The 16587-nt window shown below is 50.7% G+C and overlaps 1 protein-coding gene across 1 annotated transcript in view; it reads right to left on the bottom strand.

Moving 5' to 3' along the window:
- The window catches only part of VSTM2L (V-set and transmembrane domain containing 2 like), a 41290-nt gene continuing 29246 nt past the window's right edge, over positions 4544 to 16587 (bottom strand). Inside the window, exons 3-4 of the mRNA XM_003483954.4 lie at positions 16495 to 16545; positions 4544 to 5931 (exon numbers count right to left, since the gene is read on the bottom strand). Coding sequence (XP_003484002.2) covers positions 5659 to 5931; positions 16495 to 16545 — 324 coding nt within the window. The 3' untranslated portion in view covers positions 4544 to 5658. The remainder of the gene's footprint in view (positions 5932 to 16494; positions 16546 to 16587) is intronic.

Raw genomic sequence — 16587 nt, 5'->3', positions numbered from 1 at the left:
TGAGGGACCACACCTGAGGGCACCCAAGCAGCCAGGGTGGGTAGGACTTGGGCTGGTTGGGTAGAGGGCCTTGGGGACCAAGGGAGCTGGAGGCCTTGGAGTCATTCCCAAGCATGAGAGTCACCAGGGTCACTAGCCATAGATGTGGGTGGGGACCGATCTGAAGGCCGAGGGGGCCTGGACATCTGAATTTATAATGAGAACCTCTTCTCCCCTGCCACCCAGGCTTATTCTTATGCTGCAGAGCGACTAACTGGGGGTGCAGCGGCGGGGGCGGGCGGGGGAGATTCTGAGTCTTCAGGACAGGGCCTGGATACCCCTTCAGGAACTTCCCTCTCCCAGGTCCCTGTTTCTCTCCTTCTCCCTGGCCACACATCCCAGGCTGCTACCCCCAGCTCTGCTCTGAGGCCAGCACAAATCTGCTTTGTCTTCCACATAAAAATCATATCAATAGGAGCCAGAATTTTCCAAGTGCCTGCCATGCGCCTGCTGTGGGCACTTGGTCCCTGTGCTATCGTTAAGAGGATCTTGTTTCCTTCGACAGCTTTATTGAGATGTAATTCAGATACTGTACAATGCACCCATGCAAAGTGTACGATACTAAGATTTCAGTGATTTTTTTTTTTATTTAGAGAGTTGTGTGTTCATCACCCCAATCAATCTTAGAACATTTCTGTCACCCTCAAAAGAACCCCATACCCATTAGCAGTCACTCCCCACTTTCCTTCCCCGCCAGCCCTGGCAACTACCAATCTGTTGTTTCCATAGATTTTTCTATTCTTAGACATTTCATATGAATGGAATCATACCATATGTAACCTTTTGTATCTGGCTTCGTTCACGTAGAATAATGTTTTGATTATCACTTAGAATAATCCATGGTATAGCATGTATAAGTACTTCATTCTTTTTTATTGCCAAACAATATTGCATTGTCTGGATACACCACGTTTTATTCATCCATTCATCAGTTGATGGCTATTTGGGTTTTTTCCATTTCGAGGCTATTATTTAGAAAAAACACTGCTAAAGAAGACAAAAGACAAAAAACAAACAAAAAAATGCAGTTCCCATCATGGTTCAGTGGTTGGCGAACCCAACTAGTAACCATGAGGTTGAGGGTTTGATCCCTGACCTTGCTCAGTGGATTAAGGATCTGGCGTTGCCGTGAGCTGTGGTGTAGGTCGCAGATGCAGCTTGGATCTGGCATGGCTGTGGCTGTGGTGTAGGCCAGCAGCTACAGCTCCAATTTAGACCCCTAGCCTGGGAACGTCCATGTGCCTCGGGTGAGGCCCTAAAAAAGACAAAAGAGAAAAAAAAAAAAAGAAATAACACTGCTATGAACGAATATTCATGTACGAGTTTTTGTGTGGATATGCGTTTTTAGTTCTCTTGTGTATATACCTAGGAGTGGAATTGCTGGATCGTGTGGTAACTCTATGTTTAACATTCGGAGAAACTGTCAGACTGTTTTTCCCAAGCGGCTGCATCATTTTACAATCCCACCAACGGTGTATGAGGGTTGTAATTTCTTCACATCTTTGCCAATGCTTGTTCTTCTGTCTTTTTGATTCTTGCCATCTGAATGAAGAGTCAAATGCCTGAAGCTGTATTTCATTATGATTTTGATTTGCATTTCCCTGGGAACACCCCCATTCTACAGAAAGAGAAACTGAGGCTCAGAGAGGGGAAGAGCCTTTCCTGGGGTCCTGAAACAAGTGTGGGCAGAGGCAGGATTCTAACTATGCACTGTCCTCTCCCCTGGGCTGCATTCCCAAAGGAGCAAGAAAAATACCTCCAAGCCGTAGGGGACCCTCCAAAGGGGGAGGGACCAGAGATGAGACACAGGCCCTTGGGAGAGTGAAATGAGATCCCGTGGAACCTCTGGAAAGCCCTTTACTTGTGCATAGTAGGTACTCAGGACCTATAAGTATTTTTTTAATTTATTTTATTTACTTTTTTATAAATTAATGTATAGTTGACTTACAGTGTTGTGCAAATTTCTGTTGTACGGCAAAGTGACCTGGTCATACATATATATACATTCTTTTTCTCATGTTATCTTCCATCGTAGTCTATCACAAGAGATTGGATATAGTTCCCTGTGCTATACAGTAGGGCCTCATTCCTTATCCATTCTAAATATAATAGTTTGCATCTGCTAGTCCCAAACTCCCAGTCCATCCGAATCCCTCCCCCATTCCCCCTTGGCAACCACAAGTCTGTTCTCCATGTCTGTGCATCTGTTTCTGTTCTGTAGATAGATTCATTTGTGCTATATTTTATTTTATTTTATTTTATTTTATTTTATTTTATTTTATTTTATTTTATTTTTGTCTTTTTAGGGCCACACCTGTGGCTTATGGAGGTTCCCAGGCTAGGGGTCAAATTGGAGATATAGCTGCCGGCCTACACCACAGCCACAGCAATGCCAGATCTGAGCTGCATCTGCAACCTACATCACAGTTCATGGCAACACCAGATCCTTAACCCACTGAGCGAGGCCAGGGATCGAACCTGAGTCCTCATGGATGATCGACAGATTCATTTCCTCTGAGCCACAATGGGAACTCTAATTTGTGCCATATTTTAGATTCCACATATAAGTGATATCCTAGGGTATTTGTCTTTCTCTTTCTGACTTACTTCAGTTAGTATGAGAATCTGTAGTTGCATCTATCAGACCTGTAAGTATTGTTATCACACTAGCAGAAGCCTATACCCCCCAGACTTTCCCAGAGGGACCTAGGATTTTCGGGGCCTGCCTTGCATTTGGGGGTTTCTGGAAGGACCATATTCATTGAATTAAGACTGCCTGCTGGCCTGAGAGGACCACAGGTCATAGGCCATACAGCCTCAGGGATACCTGGATTCTATACCAAGTCCAGAGCCCTGCCTGCTTCATAGCCCAGTTTATTCATGTCCTCATCCAGCCAGCCAGCCTCCAGTCACTCTTCTCTGAACTTCAATTTCCTCATCTCAAAACTGAGGATACACACCTCCCTTTGGGACCGCTATGGCGGCTGGCACAGTGCCTGGGGCACACTTAGTGCTCAGCCAATGTCAGTCACCATTTCAACAGTTCCTGGTCCCTGCCCTTGAGAGAGGCTAGTTCGTCTGGCTGGCAGGGGAGCTCCAGGACAGGCAGATGCCCCAGGCTTGGGATGAGTGATGCCTGTGGTTTCTGGAGAGACACAAAAGGAGGCGCCAGCTGGCCATACTGGCTCCAAAGTCTTGATCCCAGACCAACACGCCCTCAGGCAGATTCTCAGCAGGACTGTGGCAGGTGGAACTCTTGGCTGGGATGAGCCAAAGGGCGTCCAGAGCCCAGGGCACAATGGGAGTGGGGGCCAGGATTGGCATAGCAAATTTCAATAGCTGTGTGACCTTGGGGGAGCTACTTAACTTCTCTGAGCCTGTTTCCTTAACTGCAGTATGGGAATGGTGGTATTTCAGGGGAGAAAAATGAGATCCCTAAAGGGCAGTGTCTAAACCTCTGACCTGGCCAGTCCACCACTAAGAATATCATGCTCATGTGCTTGGGGCAGTGTTATGGATTATCATGCAACCAAATGGGAACACAAATTCTTGTCAACAGCAGAATGGATAAATAAGTTGATACGTTGGAGGATAGTCAGGCAGTAATAACAATGGACAAATTAGACACATGTAACAACATGGATGAATCTCACGATTATAGCAGTGTGTGCAGGAATAGCTACCGTATGATTCTGTGAATATAAAGTTCAAAAGTGTAAACAAGACTCAACTATATTGTTTAAGATGACATATATATGTACACATAGGTGTAAAATGGTAAAAGGAACATTACGAATGGGATGACCTTAAAAAACAGGGTGGGGAGATCCTGATGTGGCTCAGTGGGTTAAGAACTTGACTAGTATCCGTGAGAATTCGAGTTCGATCCCTGGCCTCACTCAGTGGGTTAAGAATCCGGGTGGCGTGAGCTGTGATGTATGTCACAGATGCAGCTCTGATCCCCCGTTGCTGTGGCTGCGGCTGTGGCTGTGGCTGTGGCCAGCGCCTACAGCTCTGATTTGGCCTAGCCTGGGAACCTCCATATGCTGCCAGTGTGTCCCTAAGAAGCAAAAAAAAAAAAAAAAAAAAAATCAGGGTGATGGTGACCTCCAAGAGGGAGGAGGGGGGTGATCTAGAAGACACACGGGCTGGGCAGGGGGGTCCAGTTCTGGGGTGCTGTTTGGTAAGGTGGCTCACCCCTACTTGCTTGGTTGTTTATGTACTCACAAAACTGTAAACATGTCTCATGCTCTCTTCTGTATGTGTAATTATTTCAGAATCTGAGAATGAGTCAAGTGTCTGATACTTGGATTGGCGCTGGACAAAGTCTGGTTTCCCTTCACCTTATCCTTGCGCCATTCCCACTTGTTCTGTGCTTGGGGGGTGGAGAGTAGAAGCAGGAAGATGCTGATCGAGGCATGGGTGTGGGCAGCCCAGCCCTCCTGGCCTCCCCCTCTCCAGCAGCACTGCTCCCAGACACAAATGCTCCAGAAGGACACTGCCCGGAGGTTTTTTAAACCACTTTATTCAGGTTGGCTGGTAGTCACGGATGGATCATGTGTACAGGGTTACCCAAATACCCCTAGGCAAAGCCCTCAGCCTCTCCCACACCCCCCACTCCATCGCTGAGGGGCAGCCTGAGCTCTGAGCCAGTTTTGAGGGGGTGTTGGGCCCAGTAGAGATATTTACAAATCACCAGGGGTGGGTGCCCCCCATCAGGAATTGTGAGGGGATGGGTTGGGGGGGGCTTGGCTCCCAACAGCCCCAGGCCCTTGGGTGGGTTTGGCATGGGTCCTAGGAGGGGGCTGGGATGTTAGGAGCTGGCAGAGGTGGCTCCTGGGAGAGCCTCAAAGACCCGTGAAGGGGTCCTGCTGGTGCGAAACTCTGCGTGGGGCCATGGGGTCAGAGGCGGAAAGGCCCTCTTTCCAACTTACCATGTGAAGGGGCTGATCCCTGGTCCCAGGGAGTGGGACAGGGAGCTGTTTCTCAGTGTATGGAGGCTGAACACGGAGGACCCACCAGGAGGCAGTGAGGGGTCTCCCTCTGCTCCCAGGTCACCTATGAGCGACCCTGCCAACAAGCCATGGTTGTCTTGGGGGCTTGGGGCCCCAGGTCTTTGCCAGAGAAGAGGCCCTAGTTCTGGTCAGAAGACTGAAGTCCAAACTTGGGGAGGGGTCACTGTCCACACCCCCAGGTCCAAGCAGGGGACGGTAGGAGGGAGAGAGAGTAAGGCTGGGAGGCCCCGGCTGGGACGGGATGGAGGACAAGCAAGCAAAGCGAAACACTGGACTCTACTGAAGCTGGTGACAGAAAAGGGGCAGCCTGGCCCCGGCCTGATGCCCCTCCTCAGCGTTCAAGGCAGTTGTCCCCTAGGTGCCCTGGGGCCACCTTCTCCGAGCCAGGTCACCAGCAAGGGTCTGAAGGGGAAGGGTTGGGCGGGGCTTACATGCTGAGCCAAGGGGTGGTGGGCGGAGGGCCGAAGTGGGGGCCGCGGGCGGTCTCGGGGATGGGGAGGCAGCTGGACCCAGGCAGTCCCGTCCCCAGCGGTCCAGCGGCTCCTCATGCACTCGGTACTGGCGTAGGGGCACGGGGCAGGCTGGTGGCGGGGTGGGCATCAGTCTAGAGGCTGCAGGCCTCCTCGTCCACCGAGCGCTTCCGCAGCTCCTTGCCCGGCTTGGGAGGCGGCGGGGCGGGCGCGGCAGGCGGGGCCTCGGGCAGGTGCAGGACAGAGTTCTCTCCCGGCTGCACCCGCAGGTAGGCCTTGACCTTGTGGTGCCGGGCCTTGCCATCGCTGAAGTCGATGACGCGACACTCATAGGTGCCTTCGTCGGTGGGCTTCACCCGTGACAGGCGCAGCTTGTGGGAGATGTTGCTACCCACGACCTTGACCACCTGGGGGCGACAGAGAGACGGTAACCTGTCGGCAGGGTGCCCCAGGGCTCACCTTGTGGGTGGGGGGTCCCAGAGACACACTCACGAGGGCACACGGAGTTCAACAGCACAAAAGCAGCGGCAAGGTCAATATCCATCAACAGGTTGGATAAATGGGCTGGTAGTTGGTTCATTCAGTGGAATACTGCACAGCAGTTAAAAAGAACAAGCTACAGGTCACTGCGCAGGCACGGGTTGGAACACCGGCCCAGTGCAGTGGGTTAAGGATCCCGCATTGCCCCGCAGCTTGGCTAAGTCGATGTTGCGGCTGGGACTCTATCCCTGGCCTGGAACTCCTATACACTGCGAGTGTGGCAAAACAAATAAACAAACAAACAAAACCAGGCTTGTTAGAGCTCAGGGACACGCAGGGAGTGAAAAGATCTCATTGCAAAACTCCTCCAGTGTGATGCCATTTCTCTAAAGAAATACATGTTCTGATGATCACTGTACAACTATAAATGTAATAAATTCATTAATTAAATTAAAAAAGAAAAAAGAAACACATGAAAATCCTCTCCCTGGCTTTGGAGACGTGTGTGTGCAAACAAAATACAGTGGCCTGACAGCCCTGGTTGTTTCTAGGGTGAGGACCAGGGAAGGGCCATGGACCTGGGGGAGACTGCAAAGTGAATCCTTAGCTTTATTTCTTTTAAAAAATAAAGGCTGTCCACTCCATTGGGGGGAAAGCAAGAGTGTGCTATTATCTCTACTCTGGCTTTGGGGTGTTTGATAGGTCTCTTTTTTAATTTTACTTAAAATTGAAGTTTAATTGATATGCAGAAAGGTGCACACAGCTTCGTAAAATTTTACTCGTGTGTATGCTGGTGTGACCACCATCCAAAGCAAGGCATTGGGGCACTCACACCCTTGTGGCCCTTCCTCGTCAGTGCTCACACCCACAGGGTTACACGCTACGCTGCCATCTGTTGCCCTAGATCAGTGTCCCTGTTCTGGCACTCCCTGGTGTGTGGCTCCTTTCACACAACATCGTATCAGCGAGACTTCTCCATGTTTCTCGGCTCGGTTTGCGCTTTTGTACTGCAGTGTAGTATTCCATCCTGTGGACATTCCACAGCTTGTTTATCCAGCCATCAGTTGATGGACATTTGGGGAGTTTTCAGATTAGAGCTCTTAGGAATACATCTACCACAAACAGAAAGCTACCCTGAGGTTTTTGTTCAATTAAGAGCAAAAAGGCAGTTGGCCAGTCATATAAAATATAGCAAGCACCAGGGTAGCTGGGTAAAGGGGACAGGGGATTCATCTCTTTTTTGCAACTTTCTATGGGTTTGTGATTCAAATAAAAAGCTTTTAAAAAAAAAAAGGAAGGAGTTGGAGTTTCTCTGGTGGCCCAGGGGGTTAAAGATTGGTGCTATCACTGCTGTGGCTTGAGTCGTTGCTGTGGTACGGGTTCCATTCCCGACTTGGGAATGCCGCAGTCACAGCCAAAAAAAAAAGGAAGAGTTAGGCCAAAGGACTGGCGGGGGGGGAGGTGGTGATGGGGCTTCCATATTCCCTGGCCCCTTTTCTTTCTTAGGGCCAAAAGAAGCTCTGCCTCACCTCCCGCAGCCCTCACCCCATCTAGACAGAACAGGGGAGAACAGTCCCCAATTGCCAGCTGCTGCCCACTGTGCCCAACAATCTCACCACCAGCTGTCAGTGCAGGTGCACCAGGGCCAGGACAGAGCTGAGTGGGCCTCAGACCTGTGGCCTAGTCCTGAACCCTACGAGTCCCTCTCCCTGGGGAAGTGATGGGGACAGACAACCAGCCTGCCTATTCCTACCACACCTCAAATTCTGGAGGAGGACACCCCTGCTGATCACCCTTGCAGTGAAGAGGACAGGACGAGAAAGAGGACAGTCACCATGCAGCCGGGCACCCACACACATGGTGTCTAGTCATCCCCCCGGGCAGTTCCCTGGTGGTCTAGTGGTTAGGACTCAGTGCTTTCACTACTGTAGCCCTGGATTTGGTTGCTGCTCTGGGAACTGAGATCCCATATCAAGCCATTGCATGCTGTGGCCAAAAAAAAAAAAAAAAAAAAAAAAATCAACCCTCTAATCTGCTCTGGCTTCCTTGGCCCTTTCTTCCCAGATGCCAAGCTCTCTCTGACCTCGCGGACTCTGCTGGTCTCCGTCTGGGTACTGTTCCCCATCACCTCCTTGACTGCCATTCATTCTCAAACATCACCTCCTCCAAGAAGCCTTCGATCACAACTCCTTGTTTATTTCTTTCCTAACAACTGTCACATTTTGAGAATGATTTGTCTCTTTACTTGATTTTTGTTTCTCTCTCTGGCTAAACTATAAACTCCATGAGGGCAGGGATGATAGTTATTTTGTTCCATCTTAGTGACCATCGCAGGGCCTGGTATCCTGTAAATAATAATAATGATAATTTCTTTTTCGGGCCACACCCTTGGCACTTGGAAGTTCCCAGGCTAGGGGTTGAATCTCAGCTGCAGCTGCCGGCTTATGCCACAGCTACAGTCACAGCAATGCCAGGTCTGAGCCACATCTGTGACCTACACTGCAGCTTGCGGCAATGCCATATCCTTAACCCACTGAGTGAGTCCAGGGATTGAACCTGAGTCCTCAAGGATACTACTCAGGTTCTCAACACAATGAGCCAAATGGGAACTCCAAAAATATTTGTTAAATGAATGAACTCCCTCTCAGAGTTCCTGCTGTGGTACAATGGGATCGGAAGTGTCTCTACAGCACCAGGATGCAGGTTCGATCCCCAGCCCAGTGCCAGGACCCAGGCTTGTTGCAGCTGCGGCATAGGTCGAAAATGCGGCTTGGAATCATCCCTAGCTGGGGAATGCCATATGCCCCAGGGCAGCCAGAAAATAAGAAGAAAAAAAAAAACCAAAAGGACTTACTTTAGTCCCTCCTTTCTCCAAGTGAAGTGCTACCCAGCTTTCATGCTCTCTAATTTTAGATCACATATACGTGACCACACCCACTTTACAGATGGTGAAGCCAAGGCTCTAGAAGAAGTGGCTTCCTCATGGGCACTGACTGAGTCAGTGAGTGGCAGAGCAGGGGACTTGAACCCAGGTTGCCTCCATGCACTTTAACCCTCCAAATGCTGTGACAGACCCACAGAGGGTCACCCAGAGTTGGCAGGGCTGCAGGGGGCTTGCCAGGCTCCAGAAGGGAAGAGGGCGGTGGGCAGCTGCAACGAGCCTGGCCCAGCCTCCCTTATCCTGAGTCTCCCTGCCTGGTCCTCATCCCCCATGAGAAGCAGGCAGACAGGGATCATGGCCCACCAGGGGGCAGGAGGTGGGACAGAGGCAGACTTTCCCGAGAGCCAGCAGTGGGAGACTCTCCCCGCTGGGACACCCCCTCCCCAGCACGGGGCCAGCCCAGCTGGAGGCCATCAGAGCCCATTCCACCACCTCTGACCAAGTGCACGGGGAGGTCCTGCAGCCCTGCCCTGCTCTCAGGCGAGTTAGGAGATGCTGTTGCAAATGCGCAGCGGGGAGCGAATTACCTCAACATCTGTTTCCCTCACGGATATTAATTATCCTTCATTTGTCAACCCTACAAGGCGCTAATGGAGTAATAATGCGAAGCGCTGGGAGCAGCGTTAGGGAGGGAGCACCAAGCATGGCCCACCCTTCCCAGCCCCAACCTAGAGGCCAAGGCCTGGAGCTCAAGCTCTCTCCTACCTTGTCACCCCTCTGCCAGAAAGCCTGTGGCCTTCCCCACTTGGAGAGGAGGAGAGTGACAGGGAGCACGGCAGGCAGTGCTGGGAGGCTGGTTCTGACCCTGATAAGTCCCCAGCAGCCTGGCCTTGGTTTGCTTGGGCTAGATTCATCCAGTCTTTCAACACACACTTAGTGAGCCGCATGCCTGTTCTGAACTGGGCACTGGGGATTCCGCTGTGAACCAGCGGAACCCCAGCAATGCCCACACGGGCTCCAGGAGAACCCAGACCTCACAACTATTATCAAGCACCCCAGGGAGCTGGTTTCCAATAGGACAAAGGGCGAGGGCACACATTAGACACTGCTCTGCCCAGCCCCAGGGGTCTGTGCTTTTAAGCGCCATCCAGAGAACGCAAAGGCTAACGGTAACGACAGTAGCAGTAGTGCTGGTGGCTAGTGTTTACGGAGTGCTTGACCCTTGTGAGATGGTACACTAAAGCATCATAACCTAAACCTCACAATAACCTCACAATGGAAGCATTGCCAGGGTACCCATTGCATGGGTCAGGAGACGGAGGCCCAGAGAGATGAAGTGGTTTGCCCAAGGCCACCCAGCTGATGACAAGAGACCGGACCTTAACCACATCTCTAGGGAGCCCCCCAGAACCAGTAAACTACATGCCTGTCTTTTCCATGCCTCCCCCCTTATTCCCTAACTCCCCCAGCCCTCCACATCATGAGGAAGCCTAGCCTCTCTCGGAAGTATATTCTGTGGGAGGGGGCCCACCATCCTGCCCCCGCTTCTTGGGGGTGGTGGAGCAACCTGTTGGATTTCATCATTCACAGACTGGGCAGAAAAATCCTGCAGCCCAGCCCTCCAGCCACAACCAGAGAGAGGCTTTGAGGCCAAGAGACCCCCACGTGGCGGCCTGGCTGTAAATCATAATCACTTCGGCACAGGCATCGACAGGCCTTAGCGGTGCAATTAAGCACCTAATTATGCTGAAAGAGACAAGGCCAGTCCACGCCATGACCAAGCTCAGCCACCTCCCTACTTGCCCACGGCCCAAGCCTTTCTGGACACGGCAGGAGGCCACAGACCATCAGATGCGCAGGCTGGGATCTTTCTCCTGAGCTATGCCCGGAAAAATGGGCCCATTTGCATCCATGGTGCCAGACCTTTCCTACGTGTGGCCTCAGCCTAAAGGTGATGTGGTGGCCCGGGGAGGCTGCTGGGTGTGGAATAGGGGTCAGATGGTCCCCACCCCTGCCGGGGCCTGCTTGGAGCTCTGCCACCCCCATGCCTGCATCAGTCACAGCCACTTCAGCAGCCCCTTGGTATGTCCAGAACCCAACTCAGAGGCTCCCCAAATCTGTGCCCCAGAAAGCCTCACCCACCCCAGCCGACCCTCCCAGGCATCACTCCACTGCTCTTTTCAAACTCTGGCATAATCCGTCTCGGAATCCCACTGATCCTCCCTCTAAATGGCACTGCGCCCCCTTCCCTTCTCTCCAAAATCCAGGTCCCCCTGCACCAGCCAGGGTGACTCTCAGCCCCTCTCATCTGGATCATCATCACTCCAGCTCCTTTCCGATCTCTCCAAAGCCACTCTGGCCCGTTCCAATCCATCCTCCCGGGACAGCCAGACAGATCTTTCCCAAATGCCCCCAACTTAGAACCCTCCCTTTGATGGCTCCTGGCAGGGGCGACTGGGGGGACTCAGGGGGTCTCATCTTCACCTCCCCCGGGCAACACCAGCCTCCAGCAGTTCCTCCAACAGATACTCAGAGAAGTTCCCCTCACTCCTAGTCAACCCCTTTACACTTCAGTGCTCACTTCAAATAGCCCCTCTTCCAGGAAGCCCTCCAGACCCCCTAGACCAAGTCCGATCCCCTGTTACTGGTTGCACGCTTTCTCATTTCGATGGCCACGGTTGTAATTTTATCATGTGCAATTAGTTGGTTAACATGTGCAATTAGTTGGTTAACACCATCCCCCACACTGACTGGGAGAACACTGAGGGCAGGGACTGGGTGTGTGTGACCACGGCCTTTACAGAGTAATCTTTGCAGCCCCCAGCCAAAGGCTGGCTGCTCTGTGGATGTTTTAAGGTGAATGGAGTGATTTTGCCCGTGAATCCCGCCTCCCTTTCAGACTTCAGAGTTCCATGCTCTATGTATGCTGTGGATCACTGCAGGAATTTCAAGAAAATACAGAAATGTCTACTGCAGAAATAAAGTTGTAGTACATCATGACCCACTGCCTGGCCTGTTATTCCTTCATGAAGGATGCAGACCGTGTGTGCTGCTCCCGTGGTCCAAGCCCCTACCCCACCTCCACCTGAAAACATGCAGGATCCATATGTGTGCCACATGTGTGCGACAGCCTGGCAGAGCAGGCAGGGGCTTAACCTACACGGCCTTTCAGTTGATCTGATAAATGACGCTGCCTTTTAACTATTTATTGGGTTTTGGGGATGGGGCTGCAGTGTGCTTCCTAAGGACTCTTTGGCTGTTCCTGGCTTTTAGGGCTTGGCTGGAGAAGAGGCAAGGGTTAGGATAAGTCAGCTGGAGCACTAGGGCCACATGTATATAAGACTCAGGCTACCCATGGCTGTTTTGAACTGAAACAGGTACATGAACTGAATCTACAGCATAAAGGACTTCAGTTAGATCAAAAGAGGGACTAACGGTGATGAAGGCAGGTGAGCCCCCTGGGAAAGAAGGTGTGTGTGGAGAATTTCACCTTCTTTTAAAATTATGACGTTGGAGAATCATCTCTACTTGCAAAACTAGTTAAAGGAAGTTAACCTTCGGTTATGTCAAAAGAAGAACTACCAGAACTTGAAAATGGACGTAAGCAGAATTTGCCCAAGCCGAAGGAACGAGGCCCTGATGGTGGAATCCTCAGCATATACTTTTTGTACCACTTCAGATCTGTACTCCAGACAAAAATATAGTAACTTGGGAGTTCCCCAGTGGTTCAGTGGGTTAAGGATCTGGCCTCGTCACTGCTGTGGCTTGGGCACTGCTGTGGCGCAGCTTGGATGCCTAGCAGGGAACTTCCGCATGTTTCAGGTACAGTCAAAAGAAAATAGAAACTTGAAATACTGTGTTTAAAGAAATTCTCATGTTCTGTCATTAAATTATTTGCCTAATATTTGACTATATGATTTGTTTTAAGTACTTTACATATATGCCAAGAACCAGCTGTCAGGAATGTTTAAGAATTATGTATGGTAATATTTCGAGATGGTTTTATTGCAATGAGCATTGTTTATTTTCTTGTCAGCAAGATGCATGATATAAAATAATAACTATTGATTTAAAAAAAAAAAAAGCTCCCAAGGGAGTTCTTAAGAGAGATATTTTTAAGGCAGGGGGGTTCTTCCCTAGGCCCCCAAGTTAAATGAGATAATTCATGTAAAGACTCATCATGGTTCCTGACATATGGTAGGCACTCAATAAATTGTTAGCTGCTTTTATTATTATTATAATCTTCATCATCATCATAGATGCCTGTTCTCTGAAATAAATGATCTGCCTGTGAGGAGGCTCTGAGTTGGGTTTGTTTGTTTGTTTGTTTTTTGTCTCTTTAGGACTGCACAGCACACGGAGGCTCCCAGGCCAGAGGTCAAATCGGATGTAGCCTCCGGCCTACACCACAGCCACAGCAAGGCCAGATCTGAGCCGAGCCTGCCACCTACACCACTGCTCACAGTAACACCGGATCCTTAACCCACTGAGTGAGGCCAGGGATCGGTCCTGCATCCTCATGGATACTAGTCAGATTAGTTTCCACTGAGCCATGACGGGAGCTCCTTTCTCTTTGGCTCCTGCAGATTCAGGGCCTGTGTTCCCCAGGTCCCCTGATCCCACACGAGTCCTCTGCACAGGCACGTCGCACATCATGTTGGCATGTCCGTGTATCAGAAATCTGCATTGGCTTTACACTGCCATTGTCCTGGGGGTGTGTGTGTGTGTGTGTGTGTGTGTGTGTGTGAGAAAGAGAGAGATGGTTGTTCGATAAATATTTATTGGGCACCGACTACCTGCCAGGCACTGTGCCAGGCTCTGGAAATGTAACAGTCAGGCAGGCAGGCACTGTCCCAGTCCCACCATCTCCAGGGAAGGCGGGCATGAAACAAATGCTCACACGCATGGCTAAGTACACACAGAGATGTGGCCAGCAGGGAGAAGCAAGGGGCGCCGGCCGAGTCTCGGGGTCATGGGGGGCTTGATGAGCTGAGCCCTGAAGGAAGAGAGGGGAATGGTTTTCCAGGCAGAGGGACTGGCCTGTGCAAAGGCCAGGAGGTAGGAAGGGAGCGGAGGCTGCTAAGCCAGAGTTGGGAGGGGAAGGGGAGCCAGGTCAAGAACGACGAGATAGCCCACATGGTGAGCAGAATGAATCCCACAGAACCTCAAAGGCCACGGAGAAGAGTCTGTGCCTTCTCCTAAGCGGCAGGTGCACACTAACTGTGCATCCGTGTATTTAAGAAGTCACATTCACCATGGGGAGCTGGGTCTGTCCATCTGTGAGCTTCCTAACGGGAGCCCCAGAACCCCAGCTGGTGGGGGCATCGCAGGGGCTGCGGGGTGGGGGAGTGCGGATCACACATCATGGTGAGCACATTTATTTTATTTAACTAATTAGCATCTTCACATTCCCCTCACGTGGGGCCCGGCAGCCTCGAATGCTAATCCTCTAAGTCAATTAGATTATTCTATCCTTTGCCTGAGATGCTCCTTAAACCCCAAACAAAAATCTTTGGCGAGAGAGTTGCAATGAATGGGTGTATACACACAGAGCTCTACCTGCCAGGGCTTAACTGAAGGGTATTTGGGCAAGAAACGTGGTATTACGTACGGGTCTGCCTTTGGCAGAGGATGAGGGTGAGGATGAAGGGCCAGGGGTTTAGAGGGGATGAACCAGCAGCTGCCCTGAGCTGGAAATGGCTCAAATTTCCAGATCCCAACTCAGAAAGGCCCAGGGCAGGCTACACAAACGGCGCTTTGAAGGCTCTCTTTCTGTCATCTGCCCACCTCCTGCCTGAGCCTCTACTCTGCCACTTCCACAGCCTGGCACGGCACCTCATGCCTCCTGCTGCCCACTCTTTACACTGTGACTTCTGCTTGGGGGCCTTCTCTGTCTAACTGGCCTTGGGGACCTGAGCTGCCCCACAAGTCTTTGAAGGGCTTTGAAAAGAGCAGCAGAAAAGCGTGAATTTGAGATGCAAAGTATTACATTGAGAATGGATAAGCAATGAGGTCCTGCTGTATAGTAGAGGGACCTATATTCGATCACTTGTGATAGAACGGATGGAAGATAATACGAGAAGAAGAATGTATACATATATATAACTGGGTCACTTTCCTGTACAGCTGAAATTGACAGAGCACTGTAAATCAACTATAATAAAGTTAAAAAATAAAATAAGGAGTTCCCGTGTGTCTCAGCAGGTTAAGAATCCGATTAGTAGCCATGAGGATGCGAGTTCAATCCCTGGCCTCAGTGGGTTAAGGATCCAGCATTGCCTTGAGTTTCAGCATAGGTCCCAGATGCGCCTTGGATCTGGTGTTACTATGGCTGTGATGCAGGCTGGCAGCTGCAGCTCTGATCTGACCCCTAGCCTGGGAACTTCCATGTGCTGCAGGTAAGGCTCTAATACTAAAATAAAGTAAAGTAAAATAAAATAAAATAAAATAAAATAAAATAAAATAAAATAAAAACAAAACGAAGAGTTCTCACTGTAGCGCAATGGGATTGGCAGCGTCTTGGGAGCACTGGGACGCAGGTTTGATCCCCTGGCCCAGCGTAGTGGGTTAAGGATCCGGTGTTGCCGCAACTGTGGCTTAGGTCGCAACTATGCCTCAGATCTGATCCCTGGCCCTGGAACTCCATATGCCACGGGGTGGTCAAAAGAAGAAAGAAAAAGTATATGAGAGGATGTGTATTGAAAAAAAAATAAGGAAAAGCATGAATTTGGAGTCACTTGCACACGTGGACACCTACACCCTCTCGGGCACCTGCGTCTTCTGAGCGTGTGGGTGGAGGACTTTCAGCCTCCTGCCAGGCTGACCGCAGGCCCCACGCACGAACCCAGCCTGGTCCCATCCCCGTGTCGCTAGGCCAGTCCCCTCTACTCAGTCCCTTTCATCTCTTTTCTCAACCCTGCCTGCCTCTTCCAGGCCCCACGAAAACCATCGCTCTCTGAGCATCCCGTGGGTGTCCCCGACCATCTTACTGGGCTCCAACAGAGCCTGGAGATGAAAAGCTCAAGGCAGCTCAGTCTAGTCATGACCTCTAGCCAGGCTTTGACCCCTCTATGCCTCAGTTGCCCCACCTATACAATGGGCAGATGCTTGCCCTTCCCTAGAGACACGTAGCAACACTAAAATGAGTAAGGCATTAGAAAGCCTGGCCAGTCCTGCAGTCCTTTGGCTGGAGTTCCCCTGTCCCACCTCACGTCCGGAGCCAGATGACCCAAATGGCCATGAGATGCCGCAGCAGTCATTCGTGATGGGCTGAAAAAAGCTGGCTCAGTCACATTAGACCCTGTCGGTTCTCCAAATAAAAAACGCCACCAAGCAGACACGAAGCTTCAGGGAGGCACACAGCCTTGGCCCTGGAAGGAGAGACTGCATCTTTTCTCTCCCATCATTTGTTTGTGCTGTCATTCAATGAACTTGAAAAATCTCTGGCTTTTAAAAAACAGAGCCAGGACAATTTTTTCCCCTTCTTTTTTTCCTTTTTTTCTCCATCTTCTTGCCCAAGCTCCCCGCTGAACTAGACCAATTTTTTTTTTTTTAATTTCAGCTGTGTCCTCCATTAAAGCCCTTGTGAGAAGTCATTATCAAAACTCACACTTATTTTGGTTGCGTCCTTCCCTGCGTCTTCCTGCTGAGATGCTTTTAGCTGTTGGGAGCAGGAGGGTGGAGAAAGCAGAGACAAGGCATT

This window comes from Sus scrofa, chromosome 17, assembly GCF_000003025.6.
Source record: "Sus scrofa isolate TJ Tabasco breed Duroc chromosome 17, Sscrofa11.1, whole genome shotgun sequence".
Taxonomy (NCBI): Eukaryota; Metazoa; Chordata; class Mammalia; order Artiodactyla; family Suidae; genus Sus; species Sus scrofa.
The sequence above is the reverse complement of the archived record's forward strand: the minus strand, read 5'-3'. Positions and strand labels throughout refer to the sequence as shown.